Source organism: Agelaius tricolor, unplaced genomic scaffold (genome assembly GCF_023055355.1).
Source record: "Agelaius tricolor isolate 1412-34295 unplaced genomic scaffold, bAgeTri1.0.p SCAF_6, whole genome shotgun sequence".
NCBI classification, from domain to species: Eukaryota; Metazoa; Chordata; class Aves; order Passeriformes; family Icteridae; genus Agelaius; species Agelaius tricolor.
In genome coordinates, this window is record NW_027269266.1 from 15,839,200 (window position 1) to 15,859,995 (window position 20,796).

General features: G+C 37.7%; 1 protein-coding gene and 1 long non-coding RNA gene across 2 annotated transcripts in view; one reads left to right on the forward strand and one right to left on the reverse strand.

The window, feature by feature from the left end:
• The window catches only part of LOC139590902 (uncharacterized), a 42,623-nt gene that overhangs the window by 20,031 nt on the left and 1,796 nt on the right, over positions 1-20,796 (forward strand). The gene's annotated exons all lie outside the window — the stretch shown is intronic.
• ARMC3 (armadillo repeat containing 3) overlaps positions 1-20,796 on the reverse strand; it is a 62,056-nt gene that overhangs the window by 7,764 nt on the left and 33,496 nt on the right. Inside the window, exons 12-16 of the mRNA XM_071428822.1 lie at positions 10,830-11,079; positions 9,545-9,681; positions 5,958-6,126; positions 4,975-5,075; positions 2,142-2,204 (exon numbers count right to left, since the gene is read on the reverse strand). Of these exons, the coding sequence (XP_071284923.1) occupies positions 2,142-2,204; positions 4,975-5,075; positions 5,958-6,126; positions 9,545-9,681; positions 10,830-11,079 (720 nt within the window). The remainder of the gene's footprint in view (positions 1-2,141; positions 2,205-4,974; positions 5,076-5,957; positions 6,127-9,544; positions 9,682-10,829; positions 11,080-20,796) is intronic.

Genomic DNA, 20,796 nt, shown 5'->3' on the forward strand with positions numbered 1-20,796 from the left:
AATAAACAAATATATTATCTTGTCAGAACAGGTCTCCCAGCTCCTGAGACTATATAAAATGGCCTATGACTCTAGAGCATCTTCCAAGGTGAAGGAACACCCCAATGGAGCAGAGAAAAAATAAATGGGGCTCAGCATCTCCCCTTACCTCTGCTCCCTTTGACTAAACTGGCAGAGGCACAGTGGGTCATGAGCAGGGCACATGGGGCAGCAGGAGGACCTGGGAGGGGGCAGAAGCTGGGACAGGCCTCCTAAGGCACTCAAGCTGCTGTTTCTACTCTGGTGCATCCTGAAACAGGAACTTTCCACAATGCAATTCATTTCAGGTATCTGCTATGAAATTATTTAAACTGAATTTCAGAAGTGCTTGCAGTCCAAATAACTGCAAGCAGTTATTTGGGAATGTCTGCCTTGTAAGTCAATAACTTTTGGATAGACTAGTCTGACAATTTGGGTCCTGATTTAAGTAAAAAACATTCAAACATTCAACCCAAGCCTCAAACATTCACCGTCAGTAGCTATAATCTGTCAGTAATTTGCATGTCTGTTCCCAACAAATTGATATAATTCAAACACATTCAAATATAACTCAAAGTACAATACTTTTAGCCTTTTTCTCTAGTGCTGCTTTTGCTGAGTGAACACCATTGTAACTTCTGATTTTCCTCTATTGGAGATACCACTGAATTATTGACATCAAAAGCAGGTTTCAGTTTTGTCTTGATTTTCTTACTGCACATTTCATTTCTCAAGTGCAGATGCAATCATACACAGAAATAAACAAGCAGCGTCAGAAATCAGCCATTATCTCTGTCAATAAAACACCTGTACAGACAGTAGGGTGTCAGTTCATGAATGAGCTCCACAATAAAAATTGGAAACACAGTACATCAGCTCCTACATCAGACACGCCATTTCTCCTTTTTCTCCAACCCTGCAGCACTCAGCATTTCCATCACTGACTACAACTCACAGCCCTTAGCCATTGCCAAGGCTCCCTTTACCATAAAGAAAGGAAAATTAGGAAGTCAGGACTGGGACCCACAGAAACCAGCATGCTAAATTGTCACTAAGTTAGCTAACAGAAAAGCCAAGGACAGTTGTAGGTTGTATCACATTCCTATCAAGGACTAGAGACCATTCCACTGATGGCAAGGAGGCTCCATTTGGACTGCTTTTGGATTCCCCTGGAATCAGGCATGCACACCTGCCTTCTGCAGAAGGCTCTGTTGTGGTCATGATTGTGCTGCTGTTTTACAGGAAGGACAGTTGGGAGACTGTGGCTCCGTTTCCTTCCACAGAAACAAACTACAGGTCAAGTATTTTATATTAGACAAGGACTAAAAGCCTGGTCTTGGTGAGAGTGAGGAGAGTTAAGTACCTGAACAGCTCAAGTAAAACACCCTGTTCATTGCACCTCATCATTAGTGATCAGCTACATCAAACCACAAAAAGACTGCCAAACCCCAAATATCTTGTGGTCAGCTCTCTGCAGGTGTGAGGGACAGACTCAAATCCTCTTTCTGTAAAAGAAGGAAATTAATTTTCCACTACAAGAGTAGTGGTTCTGATCTACTTGGTATGAAGAGACAGACTGCAGCACTGTACCTGGTGTATTGTATGGATCAGGACAAGTGCTGCAAGAGTGAAGCATTTTTAGGCTAGTTGCCTAAAAATCAGGACAGCTCTGAGCACACCCTTCTCAGCTTTTAGTCTGGAAGACCACTGGAAGAGGTTTAACCTAGAAATAAGGAGGCATGTAGGCAGTGTAGGAACATTTTATGGGTTTCGGTTCTAAACTGAGAAGGAACTTCTACTGTAATTTCCCCATGTCTTGGTTGTTAAGTTGTAAAATAACAGTATTTCACTGCATCCAAGGGATAATGAAGAAAAAAAAAAGAGCAAATAAGTGTGAGCTCTTCAAGTACAGCAGGGGAAGAGAGGAAGAATAATCACTAAGATAGACAAAGGAATATTACTGCAAATAGGAGATGAAAGAAAGACTCCAAAAATATATTTAACATTGTGTTTAGGTATTTGTACTCCATTCAGAAACTATCTGTCACTATTTTCTCAGACTTCTATTTCTAGTGTTACAGCAATAACACAACATTGACAACTAGTAAATCTGAGAACCATACCTTGATTTTTCTTTGCTGCTTCTTCCCGAAACAGACGGTGATACTTCTTGTACTTCTACAACACTGAAATAGAAGAAGATATTTTTGCATTTGTTTGCCAAGTTAATATTTGCATGTGAAGCTATGAAAATGGAGTTTGGATTTTAAAGGACAATAAATATATTCATAGGTGGTATATAAGTGAAAGAAATAACAAACTACTAATAAACCAGACCTTAATTCAGGGATCAAAAATGAAGTATGGAATCACAGAATGACAGAATATGCTGAGTTGGAAGGGACCCATCGAGATCATCATATCCAACTCCTGGCTCTGCACAGAACCATCCCCAGGAGTCATGCCATGTGCCTGAGAGCATTGTCCAAATCCTTCTTGAAATCTGTAAGGCTTGGTGCTGTGACCACTTCCCTGGGGAGCTGTTCCAGTGCTCAGCCACCCTCTGGGGGAAGAACCTTTTCCTAATATCCAACCTAAACCTCCCCTGACACAAACTCAGGCCATTCCCTTGGGTTCTGTCACTGGTCACCACAGAGAAGAGATCAGTGCCTGACCCTCCTCTTCCCCTCGTGAGGAAGTTGTAGATTGCCATGAGGTCTCCCCTCAGTCTCCTCCAGGCTGAGCAGACCAAGTGACCTCAGCCACTTCTTACATGGCTTCCCCTCAAGGCACTGCCTGTTGCCATTTAATATGTTTGAAAAAACTCTTTTTCTTGTCCCCCGAAGTTCTGGCTGGCTTCAACTCCAGACAAACTTTGGCCACATGAATTTTCTCCCAAGAGTGGCCAGCAGTGGCTCTGTGTTTTTCCCATGTCACCTGACCTTGCTTCCACTGGGCATACACCTTTTTTTTGCCTAATTTTCAAGAGAAGATTCTTGTTCAACCAAGATGGCCATCTGCCTTGTATTCTTGATTTCTAACATTTGGGAATTGCCTGCTCCTGTGCCCTTAGTAGGTGATGTTTAAAAAGTGACCAGCACTGATGGACTGCAGCACCTGCAAAAGCTTTTTTCCAAGGGATCTTACTCACTAATTCCCTGAGGTCTGCTCTCCTCAGGTCCAGAGTCGAGGTTTTTGCACTTTTCCCTCTGTTAACAGAGATTTTATACTTGATCTCTTCATGGTCATTGTGGCCAAAATGGCTTCCAATCTCCACTTGCTCACAAGATCCACCCTGTTGACAAGGAGTAGACCAAGGAGGGCATCTTTCCAAGCCTGTTCCATAAAGTTTTCATTCAGGTTTTTAGGAATCTTCTGGCCTGGGTTGTACCAGCTGTGTGATGTTCCCAGTTAATTTCTGGCAACTTGAAGTCTCCCATAGAGACAAGAGCAGTTGACTTGGAAGAGTCCCTTAGTTCCTCAAAGAATAATTCATCCTTGTCCTCTCCAGAAGGTCTGTAGTGGACTCCCACGATGGCATCTGCATTATTTGTTTGTCCCTGGATTCTTATCCAGAGGCTCTCAGCTGTGCCATTGGCAGCCGTGAGCTCCATACATTCTGCCCCTTCAATTCCATAGAGAGCCATCCCTGCTCCTCTCCTGCCCTGCCTGTCCCTCCTGAAGAGCCTGGAACCATCCAAGAGGGCACTCCAGGCACAGGATCCATCCCACCAGGTTTCACTTCTGCCAGAGATGTTGAATCTCCAGGACTGGGCCAAAGCCTGGATTCCCTTGTTTGTCCCCCTTGCTGGGTGCTTTAGTGGGGACACATTTCAGGTGTGGTGCATTGTAGCCAACACCTCCTGAGGCAGATTGAGGGATCCTGTTGGTGCTCCTTTCCTCAAGTACTGACACCCCCTCCCATCACTCATCACTGGCCAGCCTGGCTTTGTCCCCTTCCCCCTTCCAGGCTGGTTTAAAGCTCTGCCAATGAGAACTGCCAGTTCCTGTGCTAGAACTCTTTTCTTCTGAGAATGCCCAATGATGAACACAAAAGTAACTGGGGAGTAAGGCTGCTGCCAATGTGCAAAAGGAAGAAGCTATATCAAAGTCAAAGAATGAAGACCTGATAGTTAGAGACAGCTCGAGGGATCAACAAAGAGCATGGAAGTCTAATTTGTCACAGATATTCCCAGACATCTTTATGGTGTCATATACAAGCTTAAAAGGGAAGCTAATGATACTGTAACCCAAATATGTGATGTGTTGACAGAGAAGAAGTTTTTGGACTTGCAAAATGTTGGTAGAGTGATCTTTGATCTGTGAGACTGTTTACAGGAAATGGCTCCCAGTTAAACAAGCCCAATACTAATTTCCTGCATTCAAATCTAAAAAGATTTGTTAGGCTGGCTTCAACTTAAACAGAGAAGAAATGGACACAGGTTCTTTATCAAGCCTGAAAGCTTAATGCTTGTCTTTGTCCCACCCCTTGGAATGATGTGCTTAAAATTCCATGCATTTGTCTGTACAAGAGGACCATCAAATCATAGCTTTCACTGTGAATGTTGACATTCAGCTCAGATGACATAATTATTACAGCAGATGACCAGCTTTGTTATAACTAATAAAACACTGGGTGTCCCATCATCAGGAATCAAAGAGAGTTAAATGAATGAGTCTTCAAGGCTAGGATAAACAAAGCAACTCAACTGAATGAGGTATTTTCTGAATTCTTATTCTATAAAATATGAATGTTTTGCCTCCTAGGACTTAAAAGCACTGTGCTGGGAATAAAATAGATGTTGCTATTTATATATGTGTGTGTGTGGATAGATAGATGGATAGATAGATAGATAGATAGATAGATAGATAGAATGAAGTTTGTACTGGAAACAGTGAAAACCATTAAAAAGATGAGCTATTACAACAAATACTAATAGATCTAACATGACTCACTTTTCTTGGGGTTTAGCATTAATGAAGATTATTGCCCGACGGTCAGTAAGCTCTTGCTTGCTTAGTTCTTCCAAAGACAAAAATTTCCCTCCATGTTTTACCTACAAGAAAATTAGCATAAAATACAAGGTTTTCTGCTAAGTTAAAGATGCAGAGAAAAAATCTATTTAGAAGATGTTTTTACCTAAACAGTAATTTAAAATTCCTAATCCTAAACCAAATACTGTGTTAGAACTTATAAAGCTATTCAAAAGATCTGAAAATATTTTCCTCTCAATTTGCATTTTCTTAATAATTTTTTCTTAGAAAAGATTGTTTATAAATATTTTAGCTTGTAGTTATTGGTTTGAAGCATTCCAAACTGCTCCAGAATAAGGAGATGTTCCTGCCTCTGAAGGCTTTACAACATAGGACAGAATTTTCAAAAGCAACCGAGTGGCTTAGGAGCAGGTATTTCACTGATTGTCAGTAACACTGGTATTTCTAATTTATCTGGGTATTTTGAAAAGTCCTTCTCAGATTTAAATTGAGCACAGCACTAATAAGTGATACTGGAGTCAGACTTTATACACAAACACTTCTTTTGTGAGAGAAAGGGTCATGACCGAGGTGAAAATATGAACTCTTTGCTTCCTTATGTAAAAATTAACAAACAAAACATCCACATGTCATACAATGTCAAGTTAGCATTAAGTATAATGCAGGGAAAGAGACCAGAAGAACTGAAGTTTGAGAAAGGATCTAGAAGGGTCTAAACAGCTCAGATAGGATTGGGAAGATCACAGCTAGGGAATGCCATGAAGATGATTTCATCCATTAAGAAAGATATTCAAAAGAGATCTGTATACCAGCTGTGAAATTTCAGGACAAGAAAACAAAGTATTTTCTGTAGCCAGAATTTGGTTGTTGCTACAGTACTCTTTCTAAATTAAGAGGAAAATGTTACTCTTTCTAAATAGAGTAATTTGTTTAGAATAGCTTACCTGACCACAATCATAGAATCCATTAGTAATGATATTACTTGGTGATAAATATCCCATCCGGCTGTACTTTTGGGAAAGATTATTATCAAGTAGCTTTTCCAGAGCAGCTTCACTAAACTTATTTTTACGCTTTGTTGACAGATTAATTTCTTCTAGGATGTCTAAAGCACTGATAAATTAAATACAAAGGCAAATTAATCATTAAATACTAATTAAATGTTATTATACAGCCCAGAGTTAGTTTTCAGCATTACCAAGGCCAAGATAGATTCACTTCCAAGTGCTGGTCCTGTGCCCTCTGGGCCAGCAAGGAGTGGCTGTGCTGCACAGAATTCTTCTCTAGGGAAGGAAAACAGTCGTCTAAAGCAAAAGCAGTGCTCAAAAGCAAAAACAATTCCTTTAGGTAGTTAAATGCTACCTAAAGAAATGCAGACAGGATGCCACAACCTTTTATCTAGAAGGATGTTATAGAGCACTGCAGAGAACTTGGGAGAAAAAACATGTAAAAGGAATAATGGTCAGAGCTGACCATATGATACAGTCCAGGCAACCTCTCTCCCTCTCTCTCTCTCTTTTCAGCTGCAAGGCAATTTGCAGATTCAGTTGTGCATTATGCAATGTGAGAATCCTTCTGGTCTAGCATTGTTACAGTGTTTGGGGGAGCAGAGCTGGCAGATATTTGCTAAACATGAACAAGCATGGAAACACAAAGACACAAGGAGTTGTATCAACACCACCAGAATGGCAGGATTTTTGCAGTATAGACATAGAAACAAATAGTAACATGGGGACATGGGAGAACAGGAATTAATTTCCTGAGCTTTTTCTGGTGCTGAGATCCACAAACTGACAACTTTTGACCTGAAAAACTTAGGAAAACATCACTAAGAAAATAAAGGAAGCTGAATCAGGAAAACATTACATACTGCAGTTCTAAGACTGTTCAGGAATGAAAAAAAAACCACCAGGAAAAAAGGATTATATATTCTCATGTGTGTGTGTAAGAGTACATATTCAAAAATCTGTGTGTAACTATGCACACATGCAGATATTCTTCATGTCCCAAGGAATCAATTTTATATATACACTATATATATATATATATTTCTGTGAACTAGATGTCCTCAGCTGTGGACATCTACAATGTAGACTTCTGAAGGGATGAATTCAGATGAATTCCAGAGAACAAGTTTTTCAGGCAAGGCAAATGACATCCTTTTCTTACAGAAGAGAGAAGTGGGAGAAGATAGTGGAAGAGCAGTTCAAGCTGTGTATCTACAACATCTTCAGCAAGTAACACAGGGAACAATTTTAAAGGGGAAAATGAATAAAGGCAGGCAGGTAAAATGTGTACAGCAGGGTCTAAATCAAATTACATTACAGGCACAATTACCCTCATATGGAACGAAGATAAGCCAAAACAAAAGACAAATAAAGCGGCCACACCAAAATTTCCATGAAGAGTTGAAAAGCAAAAAAAAAAAAAAAAAAAAAAAAAGCCAAAAAAGCCAGGAAATGGAAACACTGACACTTTCAACAAAATAGAAAAAGTAAGGGACGAACCTGAAAGATGAACAGGCAAAGTGAGACACAACTATTCAGGGACTGAAGCAAAAATGATTGTTTCACATGCTACAAGTAAGAGAGGAAAATGTACATCTATAACTCAATGTGGGAAGAAAACTCATAACAGATGGCACAGAAAGACTGAAGAGTCTGATATCTTTTTTGCTTCAGTTTTCATAGAAAGGTTTCAAGCAGATGCCTGGCAGTAATATTAACAAGGAGGTAGAAACAATAGTCTTAAAATGTCAAGGATAAGTTTGAGGAGACACAGTTAGCAGTCCCTGAGGACACTTACCTCATACACTTTATTAATTTGCAAAATCAACATTGGAACTATTTATAATTGTATTGGAAAATTCTAGGCTAGATGGATGGAGAGTGGAGAAGGGCAAAGATACTATCTAGTTTTGAAAAAACTATGAACAAGGAAATTATAATAGAGATCATTCAGCCAAATTTCAGTGTCTGAAGAACACCATAACAAATTATTAAACCATCAGTAGGCAAGCAACAAGAGATGAGAAATAGCCATTACATATTTGTCAAGAATCAACCATGAAAAGTCAATCTAATCCTTGCTGCAATAGGGCAATTGACTCAACACAGAGGCAGAAGAAGTAGATGTGAGATATGAGCTGAATTTGAGATACATTTTGACTTTTATAAGTATTTTCACTTATTCCTACTTGGACACTCATGAGCAGGTCAGGGAAATATGATCGACATGAAAATAACATGAAGTAGTGCTTAACTAGTTGAAAAACTATGCTTAATGTATTATTATCAATAATATGCTGTCAAACTTGAAGGACACTTAAATTGGAGTCCTGCTTGGATAATGTCAAAAAAAGGGATTAAATAAGAACAGTGCCATATGCAGGACAGAGAAAATAATTACTGAGTTTTATTTGATGGTGGTATGACCTCACCTGAAGTACCTCATCCAGGCTGGGAGATGGCACTTCAAAATGGCATAAAAAATTAGAGAAACTCAGAGAAGTGTGATGAAATGATACAAACAAAACTTGTCTAACATTTTTACTTTGTCATGAAAAAGAAACAAGGGGGACATGAAAAATGAGAAAATTCAGTGAGGTAAACTCAAATTGCTATAAAAAGTGGTTATTCAATCTCACTGAAAGCAGGACAACCAAAGGGATATTTAGAACTGAGAAACCCCTTCTAAGTGTAAGGATATTCCAGCACTGGAACAGGTTACCTCAGAAAGTTGTCAAACTCCAGCAGGATCAGTATTTACCCAAATTTATCCAAGCCAAAATATGGCAGTGTACCTTATTCAGTCTTACACTAGGATAGATGGATAATATCACCTTTGAGGGCCCCTCCTGATCTGAATTTCTGAGAGTCTCTGAAATTCCCTCATAGATGGATTTAAAGTATCTGCACAGTCACCAGAGAAGTGCCCAGCAGAGGGAGCAGGGCAATTACAAATATTTTAATTTAACAGTAACTAAAAGAGTCACCTTGTCTGAGGAGTCCCGAGTCATAATTCTTATAAGCTAAACCAGCCTTTCTAATTCAGATATTAATATATGGACCTGGGAATTCCTAAGAAAGAATAAAACAGAGCCACTTTTCCATGACACTTCAGCACACCTGCAGTTAACCAGAGCTTTTAAATCAAATCTAGTCTGTGTGTAGTAAGTACAATTTACTGTATATTAAACTTAGTCTGAAACCTTTATTTCACTTTCAAATGTATGGGGCACTGTAGTCCCTGATATTGACTGATATAAGTTATCTTCAATATAAAGCCTATTTCAGTAACAGAAACAATAAATGTTTTATAATTCTAGACAGTTCTATCAACAGGCTTATATTTTGCCAGAAGATCCTGTTCCTTAAAATCAATACCATTTCATCTGTAACATCTGTGGTGCAAAAGTAGTTTCAGCTTATCAGAAAGCTTTGTTATTCAGCTATAAATATGCAAAGATTGACTTAAATTGAGTTCTCTCATCAAAAATTTTCTTTTGACTTTTGATATTATTTCTACTCACCCAAACCTGCACAGTTCAAAAGCAGTTACTTCATCACTTCCACAGACCATAACAGCCCAACAGGCATTTCTTCTGACTTCTTCATCCCTAGAATGCAGCAATTCAACGAGTGGTCCCAGCCCGCCGACATTTCTTAACTATTAAAAAGGTGAAAACATTGCCACTTACATATTTCATCTATTCCAGCAAGAACAGCTTGCGAAATTCACCTCCCAAAACATTCAAGCTTTGTAGAAAAGCTACACTGGGCTGAAAAAAAAGGTAATTTATGGGGATTCTGTGCTTCTGTGAAGTCTGCATAGGCTGGAGCTTTTAAGTGGTACAAGTGAGTCGTCCCTTCTGGCTTTGCCCTGTTTTTCAGTTATTAGGCTGCAGTGTGGAACCCAAAGAGACTATGCAACCCAAGACTGCCACAGAGACTTACACAGCTTTTTCTGTGCTCTGGTGCCTCCTAGCAACTAATTTCCATCACAATACATTTGAATTTGTATTGTATGTATGACAATCTTATTAACATCCTATTCTCTTGTGTGCTACAGTATCTTTCCTATACATGCTGGAGGAAATATTGCTCATTTGGATTTTCGAAGAGAAAGACATTTTAAGGACACTGAAAGAGGTAGATTAATTATCTATGCCCCTTATTCATGTCCTAATTAATAGCCTTGACCCATGAGAAAACCCTAGCTTATGATTTATGAATGCACATAGCATCATTCTTATTTATGAGAAGAAAATACTATGACCAATTCATAAACAGAAAAGAGTTCAACTTGCTGGATGTCACTGATCAAAGGATTAATTATATTTTGAGTTTTGTCTGAAATACATTGACTCCATGCACATCCAGTATCTCATTAATCAAGGTCAGACATTGCCGTTCAGGCCTTGAAAATGGGCAACAGAACACTGAGGGAGAGTAAAGAGGACTGAACTTCCCATCTTCAAAGTTGAGCCGACAGTTGCAGCTGAAAGAAACCTTGATGTTTAATGCTCCTAAATATACAGATCAAGATATAGCCCTAGTTACAGTTCATTGAAGTCACTGAAAAGCTGCAAAGCATTAATTTGGTGCAAGCAAACACAGTCGTGAAAATTGAAGTTAAAGAAAACCCTTTCCAAAATCTCCTGAAAAACTGAGCCATATTTAGCAGAACAGTATCACAAAAATGAGTGACTACATAGAAAACTCAGGCCTTCTAGGTCAGACACAACAGATTCTTGGTTAATATAACTCCCACCTCAGATCTAGAAACATCATCAATAAACACAACCTCAGTTTTACCTCAGCTCGTGCATCAGCATCACAAGCAAAGGCAGCCACGGCAAAGGCTGCTTTGCTCTGCACTTGGCTGTTGGTTGAGCGCAGTGGCCCCACAAGGGCACTCATGATGCCCTGGCTCTGGATGCTGGCACGGAGGGGCTCTTGCAGGGACAGATTGGTGAGCACTGCAATGGCATTGGAAATGGCTCCATCCCTCTGGGCGTTCAAGGTTTTAATTAATGGTGCAATTCCTTCAGCCTTAGCTACAACACTAGCAAAATGAAAAAGGGGAAAAAATATTTGTTATTTTAGGACTATTTTTTCTTGTCAGTATGCTGTTTTTATCAACTAAACTAATATTACAATTCAAGGTTTACATATATACATATGTAGCATGTGTACATATAAATGTGTGTTTGCGTGATTTCTATATGACTCACGGTGAGAAGTTCAAGAGGCAGAACCACAGACAGATCAAGTCACAAACTTCTGGATTCTTTAACTTACAAGGACATGGATTCTTTCTCAAGTATTGAACAAGTCAATTAAATCCTGCATCTTTTCAAAGGTGCAGAATTTCTGTATCTTTAGTTCCACACAAATGCTTCTTACCACAGCCTCTTACCACCTCTCCCCACAATCATTCTAGCACTACTAATGAGGATTATAGTGAACAGAGTGTCCAGATCATCTAGTCTATCAACAGCAGATCCAGTTTACATATTCCCTCTGTTACCAGATGATATTGCATCCATGGCTGAAGGGTGTGCCCCTCAGCAGTGCTGGAACAAATGCTCCTGTGGACAAGTCCTAAGATAGATGTGCAAAATAATCTATTATTTTATTGTTATTTCAATATATGTTAACGTTATTTCAAATAATATTGGGGAAGATGGTTGGGATTTTTTTCTAAGGAGAACTTCATAGATTTTGATTAGAGAACAGTCAAAGGAAAAAATAGCTGAAGAAGCATTATTAATGAAATAGCAACTTTGAGCACGAGACAGCAGAAGGTGTACGGAGCTGTACTATTAGAGGATATATAATTTTACTTAAGGCTAATCTGTTTCTTAAAAGTTGGCAATATTGTTAGCAATGGGAATGCACGGATGGCAAGTTGAATTTTCACTGCAACTGCTTTTTATACCCTCTATTAGTACACGTTGTCTACATCAAAACCATAAAAAATCTTCAAAAAAGAAGTTTACACTTTTTATAAGTTCTGCAGAATTTCTGTGAACACAGTCATAAAAGACAACTCTATGTGAAAATCCTTTACTGTAACAGCACCTTACCAAAATTTGATTAATATTTGGATAACTTTCACAGTCACAAAATAAACCAAGATTAGAAGTATCACATATAAAAGAAACCACTATACTACCAAAGACTGTTGGCATTGATAACAAACAAAAAAACCCATGAGGAAAGCTGACGGTCGCACTTTTATGCAAACAGGACAGTAGAATACTTGCCAACCTGTGCCACTAATGATAATTACTAAAATAATCCCCATACATGGGCATGATTATGTAGGTCTTACTGTGAACTCATCTTAGTGCAAGTATCTCCACATGGTCAGAGAGGGAGGATACAGATGCTCCTGAGCATACCTGGAATGAACGAGCAGAGCCTAATGGGGTCTGTTACTCTCATCTCTGCCTCAGGCGCAAGGCAGTGGCAGCTCACAAGCCGTGCTGGAGCATGGATCTTACAATATCTGGCAGGCAGACAACAGTTACATGTTCAGAAAACCAGGGAAAAAGCAGCAATCCAGGGACTGAAGGTGCAGCATTAAGATACGGGGTCAGTTTGGTGTTGCCTAATTAACCCTCCTGGAGCACCAGTAGCTTTAATGCAAGCACTTTGGTCTCTATTCAGAAGTAAATCCCATGTTTTCAGATGTCCCACACTGCACCTCTCTGTCTTCCTTCAAGTAGCTGGATTTCCCTTTGTGTCCTCTTTCCCCTTTCCTACTTGACCAGAATAAGAAGAGCTGAAAATGTTTTATTTGTTGGGTGGCTTTTTTTTCCTGTGGTTGTTTTGGGTTTTTTACTTAGGTAAGGCCACTATACTTATTTAGTTAAAACTGTCTTATCTTGCCCATGAAAATTTTATCGAAATTTTCAGCTTCAGGACTGTTGTAGCTCTATCCAGGCTGCTGTATGTGAAGAAATTCTGGACATGCTGATTGCTCATGTAAGAATGAGCTGTACACCATATGTATCACAGGCTTGCTGGAAAACATCACATTAACAGCACGTGTAACAATGGCATGAGGTACCTGCTGGCACAGCCTGGGTGAGACCCACCATACACACACAGCTGCACACAGTGAGCTGAGTGTCCATGAGCTATCAGATTTACTGCATCATGCAGTGCATACACACACACTTTGCCCAAGAAGGAAAAAAACAAAACCAAAATCAAGCTGTTTCTTCTTTACAATGGATACACAGAAATTCCAGGATTTATGGGACAGATTCACTAGTCATAAAATGCAGCACTGCATCTCACAGGTGTAGTATATCCAATATTTCTGCAGTAAGTACAGGACTTACTATTCCTATAGTACACCCAAGAATACACATTTTCTCCCACAGGATCTCCTAGTAAACATACAATCCCTAACAGACTGGCTACAGAATGATACACAGCACTGAATGACATAGCTCACATCATAAGCAGATTTACTATAATTTCCATAAAACCAGCAAGTACACAGGCACTTAACAAAAGAGCAAGGTGACGGCTCCTCATGAGCTCAGAGCTGACCTCAGCAAGGTACAGAGCACAGCCAATTTTCTCAAGTGCCACTCAACTTCAAAAAGGTTGAGAACCACTGATTTAGAAGATCATACATATTTATTTCTATCCTGCATTCTACTTCTGAGCAGACTCGTTTTGAATCCCAGTTTCCTACACACAGTTTAATCAAGTAGCACTTCTGAGCACAAGGCAAAAAGAATTTGTTTGAAGTGACAATGGCTGCTAGCAAGAGTTGAAGGTAACCAATACCTTTGGGAATAACTTTTTAAGAGGGCATGAACATCTGAGGCCAGTGCTGTGTCCTGCTAACAGAGATGGACACAGAAGAAGAAGGAATGGGGAATCCATAGTTCAACTCATTCCTACTCCACCGGCCTCTGGAGAACACAGAAATAGCACTGTCACCCTGGCCCACAGAATCTGACCTCAGAAGGGAGCTGAAAGAATGAACATGGCTAAGTTTAAGATGCTAAAATACCACAGTAATAAGTATGGAGGTCCTTGTTCCCTTTTATCTTGGGCAGAGACATGCACTGTGAATTTTTTTTATTATGAGCCAACAAAAGTCAGAGAATGCTTTTACCAGCTCTGTCTTCAGTTACTACAGATCAGCACTAGACTCTCCCTGCCTCCAGAGCACTCTCCTTCAGACACATCCTACTGAGACTGTGCAATTTATCAGTGCTTCCACTACAGAACTATATCTTCAAGGAAGAAGTGAGCCTTGGTTTAGCTGAAAAGAAGTATATACTTTTTGATGTGGAAAAGGAGTAAATTATATAAATTCACAAGTTTTTTCCTCCATGTTTTGTATATATTCAAAGTATATACTTTCCTAAACAAGAAGAAAGAGGTTAGGGAAAAGGAAAGAAGATAACAAGAGAAGAAAAAAAAAAAAAAAAAGGATGGTGCATCTGCCACATCACCTTTTTTTTCCTCTAAAAAGGAAGCTGCCTATCTGAACTACAAACAGGAAAAAAATACAAGAATGCTGTAGGAATTTCAGAGTTTAATTAAAGTTAAAATAAATGAAATGTTATTAATTATAACCATATATTATGATCCTTAGAATGCCTAGCCTAACAGGGTTAGGCATTTACCTTAATCAAAGTACACACTGTTCAGGTACCCTAAGGAGCCTAAGCATGCTCTCTAGTGAAACAGTAAAATTCTGATTACAACTGGATTCAAATTACTGTATTCAAGAATAGCTAAAATATTTTTTCAGCTTTCGTTGAGAACACAAATAATAAAAGGTTATATAATAAATATTTAATTTATTAATTTTAAATATACATTATAGTGTTAAGACATTTTCTTGAAAATTCTCTGAGATTACAAGACTCAAAGAATAAATGCTAAGAGACTGAGAAAAAACAAACATTTTCTTTACTGCTTTTACTGAAAAAATAAATTAAAAGTTGACAACAAAATCATTACCACAAACTTCACAATACAAACTTTTTTTTAACAGACATTTTGGAGATGTGTATGAATGAGTATTTTGGTGCTTTAGTTGTCTGGGGTGTGATAGGAAAGCTCAGATATTGGGACTGTGTTGTGAAAACAATCAGCACTAAAAATTTGATGAAAATCCTGTGGGGTTTTTATACTTAATTTTACTTTTAGTACTATAAGCACTCTGCAGCAAGAACCACCTCTTTGTTGGTATCACAGGACCATAAAAGCTCTGGTCTGTGACCAACCCTTCTAGCCATGGCAAGAAAAATAACAGATTATTTACTTAGAGCATCAGGAATGGTCCAGCTAGCTTTTCTTCCTGAAGAGAAAGTCTAGCCTAAGGGAGAAAGCAACTAAGAGTGTTCAAAGAGCTGCCAGAAAACACTGAGATTGCCCCTCAAACCCCGAAGTGAAACAACCTCTGGGGGAGGGGACACAGAGGAGAAGAGCTGTACAGCTTGACACCACTGTTTACTCAGGATTGTACTAAATTTACACTAGTGAGACTGACACTTCATAAAAATGGTAAAGTATGTTTGGTTTTGTTTCTTCTACCATGACTGAACATAAACTGGTTTATAATGAATTATATTTTTATTCACTTCTATGCTGTTTACTCCCCCCCTCCTGACTGAGGATTTAATATAATTTCTGCTCAGAAAAAATTCAAATTTTTCCTCCTCACTGGACTTCATTTTTTTCAAATGTGTTTGCAACTGCATGTTTAATTTCTGTGCAAAATTACTGTGATTGTGTGTGAGGTGCTTAGCTAGCCATTTATGCCTGTGCATAGCTCATTTTCATACATAATTGCATGTAAATTATGCATAAGAATTATGCATCTAATTACACACATTTTTTAAAATCAACTCTATCTGTGTTAAATCGTATGACTTCTTTTTCACAGAAGACATTTTTGATCCAGCTCTCTTATGCAATTTCTGTCTGAGAAAGAATATCATAACCAGAAGTTTGAAAAAGCATTGAGAAATAGATTCCTTTTTTAATTCCTTAAATGTATTCATATTCTTCATTAGCCTTGTTATGCCATCAGAATAATCACATCCAATAAATGTCTTCTGCACTTATCAAAAATTTCACTTTGTGATTTAATTATTTTCAAAAGCAATTGACTGTTGTAAATAGTCACTCGTATTTTATTTAAAGACTAATATTACTTCCGTTTTCTTCACTAGACAAGGGAGATTAATGTCAGTATGTTTATTCTGAGTAAGGGAATCTAGCACAAGAGACTCTGATCTACAATCTGGGGGCCTTTGTGCTCCAATAAAAATATTGATGATATCAACAAACCATATTAATTTTTCATGTCAGGAACTGAAGCCTCTTTTCCTATTTTCTAATGACAAGTATCTTGTTAAAACTGTAAAAAAACCAAAACTCAATAAACCTCATAGTCTGGATGCAATAAAACCTTAAACTGTCTGGGTTAGCAGAGTCTGTAATACCTGACTCTCATTTAACAATTCACAGAGATCTTCTAATGTCTATCATTGAACTCATCTGACAAAGTTACACAGATCTCAGTTCTAAAACTGTAGTATAGCTAATTTAAAATATTACAGGAGCATTGGTAATGAACTATCGGTTCATGATGCCTGAGACTTCCAGCTATAATAATATTTGCAACCTTTGTAAAGAATTTCTGATATTTCCACTATTATGTGAAAGGCTTAAAATTCAACAATAGAAACCCTTTTTCCTCCTGAAAGATCCCATGGTTCTTCTTTGGAAGCACCAGCTGAGGAAGGATAAAAGAGCTGTGCCAAGTCAGTCTCTACACACAGTACTTTGGATTGTGAACTTCAGCTTTCACTTCTAGATAACTCTTTTCTGGACAACTGTGAACATATCTCAAATGGCAGCTGTATGTTTTGCCTTGCTACAAGCTCAAGCTCTTACGATGATTTAGGGTGCAGAAATTTATGCTTTTAGCTTTCTCTCTTTAAATTACATCTCTAAGAAAATACACATAATATGAATATGTTATGATAAAATTCCTAAGGTTGTATTTCAAAATGTTAAAGTTACTTGTGAAATCCTATTTTTACCAGATGACAGTCCAAGTGGCCAACATGCTGTAATCAGTGCACAGGTTAAATTCACAGCAGGGCAGAATTTAGTTTGCATGGTCAGTCATAACCCTGGAATTTCCTTACAGAAAAATTTCCTTACTTCAAATAAATAACTTCACACTATAGTTAAGTAGTGAAGTGAAGTATATTTCACTTAAGTAAGTGAAAATATATACTTAAATAATTTAATTTAGAAATCTACTATAAAGAAAATGTGCATGCAAAAGCACCAATACATTTGTCTGAAATATTTACTTTTATGTAGAATAACCCTTGCCACTTTTAATTCATAAAACGCATAATTTATCTCAGTGCACATCACTGAAGGACATTGCAAGGATACACACTCAAGAGTAATCATGGTACTTGTGTCCACTACACAAAAGAAAATTTTCTCTCTCACGCTTAGGAATCTCCATCCAGGAAGAAAAAGTTTTCACCTGATCCCACAGAAATCCATCATGGGAAGTTACAGGTGACAACAAACATGGTCTAAGTGAAATTCCAGCTGTCCACAGCTAAGATAAACAGTGATCATGCTGCAAGGCTTTGAAAGTAGGGTTGCACAAACAGGCCAAAACATTCTGCAGTATCTAAAAGGAGTAAAATTTCTATGTAGTTATCATCATCCCAGATCAGAAGTATTCTGCATTCTCCCTGAAACTATTTTGGATCTACTTAGGTTTCCATGCACTTTAGGATGTGGTGACATGAGATCTGTGTTAGATAGAGATAAATGTTCTGTATTGGTCTTTGTCTTGAACATAACCCCAAAGTTAAAAAACAACTAAAAAAAAAACATCCAGGAGAATGCATAACTTTTTTTTTTTTTTTGTGAAAGTCTACTGGGAAGAAAACAGTTACAGTGTCTGAGCCTACAGAAGGGTTTTCCCATGCAGCCACACCTTCCCAATCTAAGGAAAAAACACAACAGCTGGCTGTATGAAAGGTTTTTGACTGCCAGCAGGGCACAGCCCCATGTCTGTGGGTTGTGTATCAGTCATCTATGTGATGTTAAAGTCTTAATGGGAGCCCATTTCTGAATGGCATCCCAGGCACACGGCTTAACTCAGCTTTTCTGCCAAGGGAGAAATTTATCATAAAACATTTTGCAGTTTTCAATGGAAGTCAAGATGTATGGGAAAAGCTTGTGAGCTCTGAGGTAGTGGGAAATGACTTTGTTGTCTTTTGTTTTTTTGTTTTTTTGTTTTTTTAAATACAGTTCTTCCCACAATATGTATATAGAGTAAGAGAAATGAAAAAGAACCTGTTCGTGGCCTGAAATAACTGTATTTCACAGAGTGTAGACATGGATGCTAACGTAAAAAAGTAACAGCACAACCCAAAAAACTCAAAAACATCCCTTTACCTTGCAGCACATTAGCTCAAAAATATAATTCTGTCACTAGGGGTCAGTATTAAAACATATTACTGCTACACAATACAGTCAGCATTCTATTGTTGATTTCCTCCTTCAGAAAAATGAACTTCTGTCATAAAGAACTAAAACCACAAAAAAAGACAAAACCTACAGTGGATCATCATCTTTTTATGTTATTAAATTTGTGTTCCTGTTCTCATAAATTAACACATATTCATGCAAATGTATTATCTTAAATAATATCAACACTTTAATATTTATGTGAATTAGGTTCTATTTACAGTCTTGAAAGAGAAAAGCTATTAGTAAGTTTCCCATTTTCTAATAGAGAAGATTACTACCTAGAGATATTACTACCTAATGGTATTAATCCCTACTTCCTACTAATAACAATATTTGGAATGTAAAAAAACCCGGATGTTCTTCAATTTTTTTTCCTTGACAGCCATACTTGTCTTATAAACAATAAAAAAATCTTTTGTGTACTGAAAATCTCAGTTGAAAAAGGTGAGACACTCTCAATGCAGGTGAAACAGACTGAGGATGTATTTTGAGTCATTAGATCAGTGTATGAATTTCAGTTTGCAATAATAGATAGAACACCCACTAAAGTCAGGGGAACAACTCACTTTCTCTTCACTGGGCACTGTCCATAACCAATGAGTTCCCAACCTCTGTTCCTATCCCAAACTGTTCTCAAATCTTGACAATCTTGGTACATTTCAGAAAGCATCCATTCAGATGCTGCACCAATGCTTGGAACTGCCTATATGGATATAACCTTTGTGAATTCAAATAGGTTCTCTGATTCCTGTGAATTTAAAAATTAGAAAATTAAATAACATCAAGCTTGCTGACTTTGGAAATTTTGGGATGATACTTCACTATCTTGAATACAGATATAAAACAGAATTTTGTCACCTGACACTTATTATTAATACCAGGAGAAATATTCTGCCATAAGTCTGTCATGTACCAAAACTTTCTGCAGTCCTTGGTACAGATGAAGAAAAACCATTCTTTTCCTTCTTCCCCCAGACCAAATTCTAACTGAATGCTATAAATTTTGATGTTAAAATAAACAATTGAGGACAAATATTATTGAGGCTTAAAATTAGTTTTCATGTCCAGCACAAAGTTCTAAATTTCAGAGCATATGTTTTCCTTTAGTGGCAAATCCATTAGGTGCCCAGAATTCAGACATTGCCAGATTTATGAAGGCAGGTATTAGAAATGGCATTTGTGCTACGACAATACTGAAGGAAAGAGCTGGTTAAATTCATGTCTGACTAACTGGTATACATGAGAGCTTATTTCTATGTGCTACTTCTCATATCGTATTTATATTTAACATGATTATCTAATCCTGAATACATGAAAAGCAAAAATAATTGATTATACTTTAAATGAGAAAAAATAGGCAGAGGCAGAGGTAAGCCATTTGTTCCAGGATTAGATGTGTGGCACAGAATCACTTATTTTCCTGCCCAACAGATGACGCTGCTGTTTCTTTGTTCGTGTGCAATTGTTCCATTCGTGCATCACATCCGTTACTGGAGTGACTGCACCCACACTGCCTGGTGCCTGGACACAGCAAACCCAGAGAGCTTCAGGATTCTTCAAATGGCATTCTGCTGCCCAAAAAACTGTTTTCAGTAAAGCAAGTTATTGCTCTGGATTAAAAAAATATGATAGAAAAGATGGATGCAAATACACAGGTGAACATAATTCTCCTTTTTTTCCAGAAGCAGACCACAGAAACAAATTCTGATATATATATATATATATATATATATATATATATATATATATATATATATATATATATATATATATATATCAAGGATGACCTCAGAGCTATGCACACATAGTAACATAAGACATTAGAATAAGCCCATGATATTTTAAATTGCAATATACTTTGCAATTTTATTTTTACTGAGCCTAATTATTAACAAGGATTTATCATCAATATTGACCAGCATTAAAACTCTGTCCTTATGGTAAAATTCTCATAAAAGCATATTCTGAGGATGTCAGTCTGTAAACTAAGGAGGCATTTGACCACCATATTTTCTCCTATGTGCTATTGAAGTGGGACACAACATCAGCTCTGCAGCAAAACTTAAATGCTGAAATATTTTAGAAGTTATTTGTATTAACTGCTATGTTTTCTGGTAGAGATCCTATTGAAAATCCATGTTGTCCAATAAACCTGAAAACTCAAACCACTTGTATGGGACTCATGTCCTCTTCTGCCCTAGATTTTTTGTTAAAATAC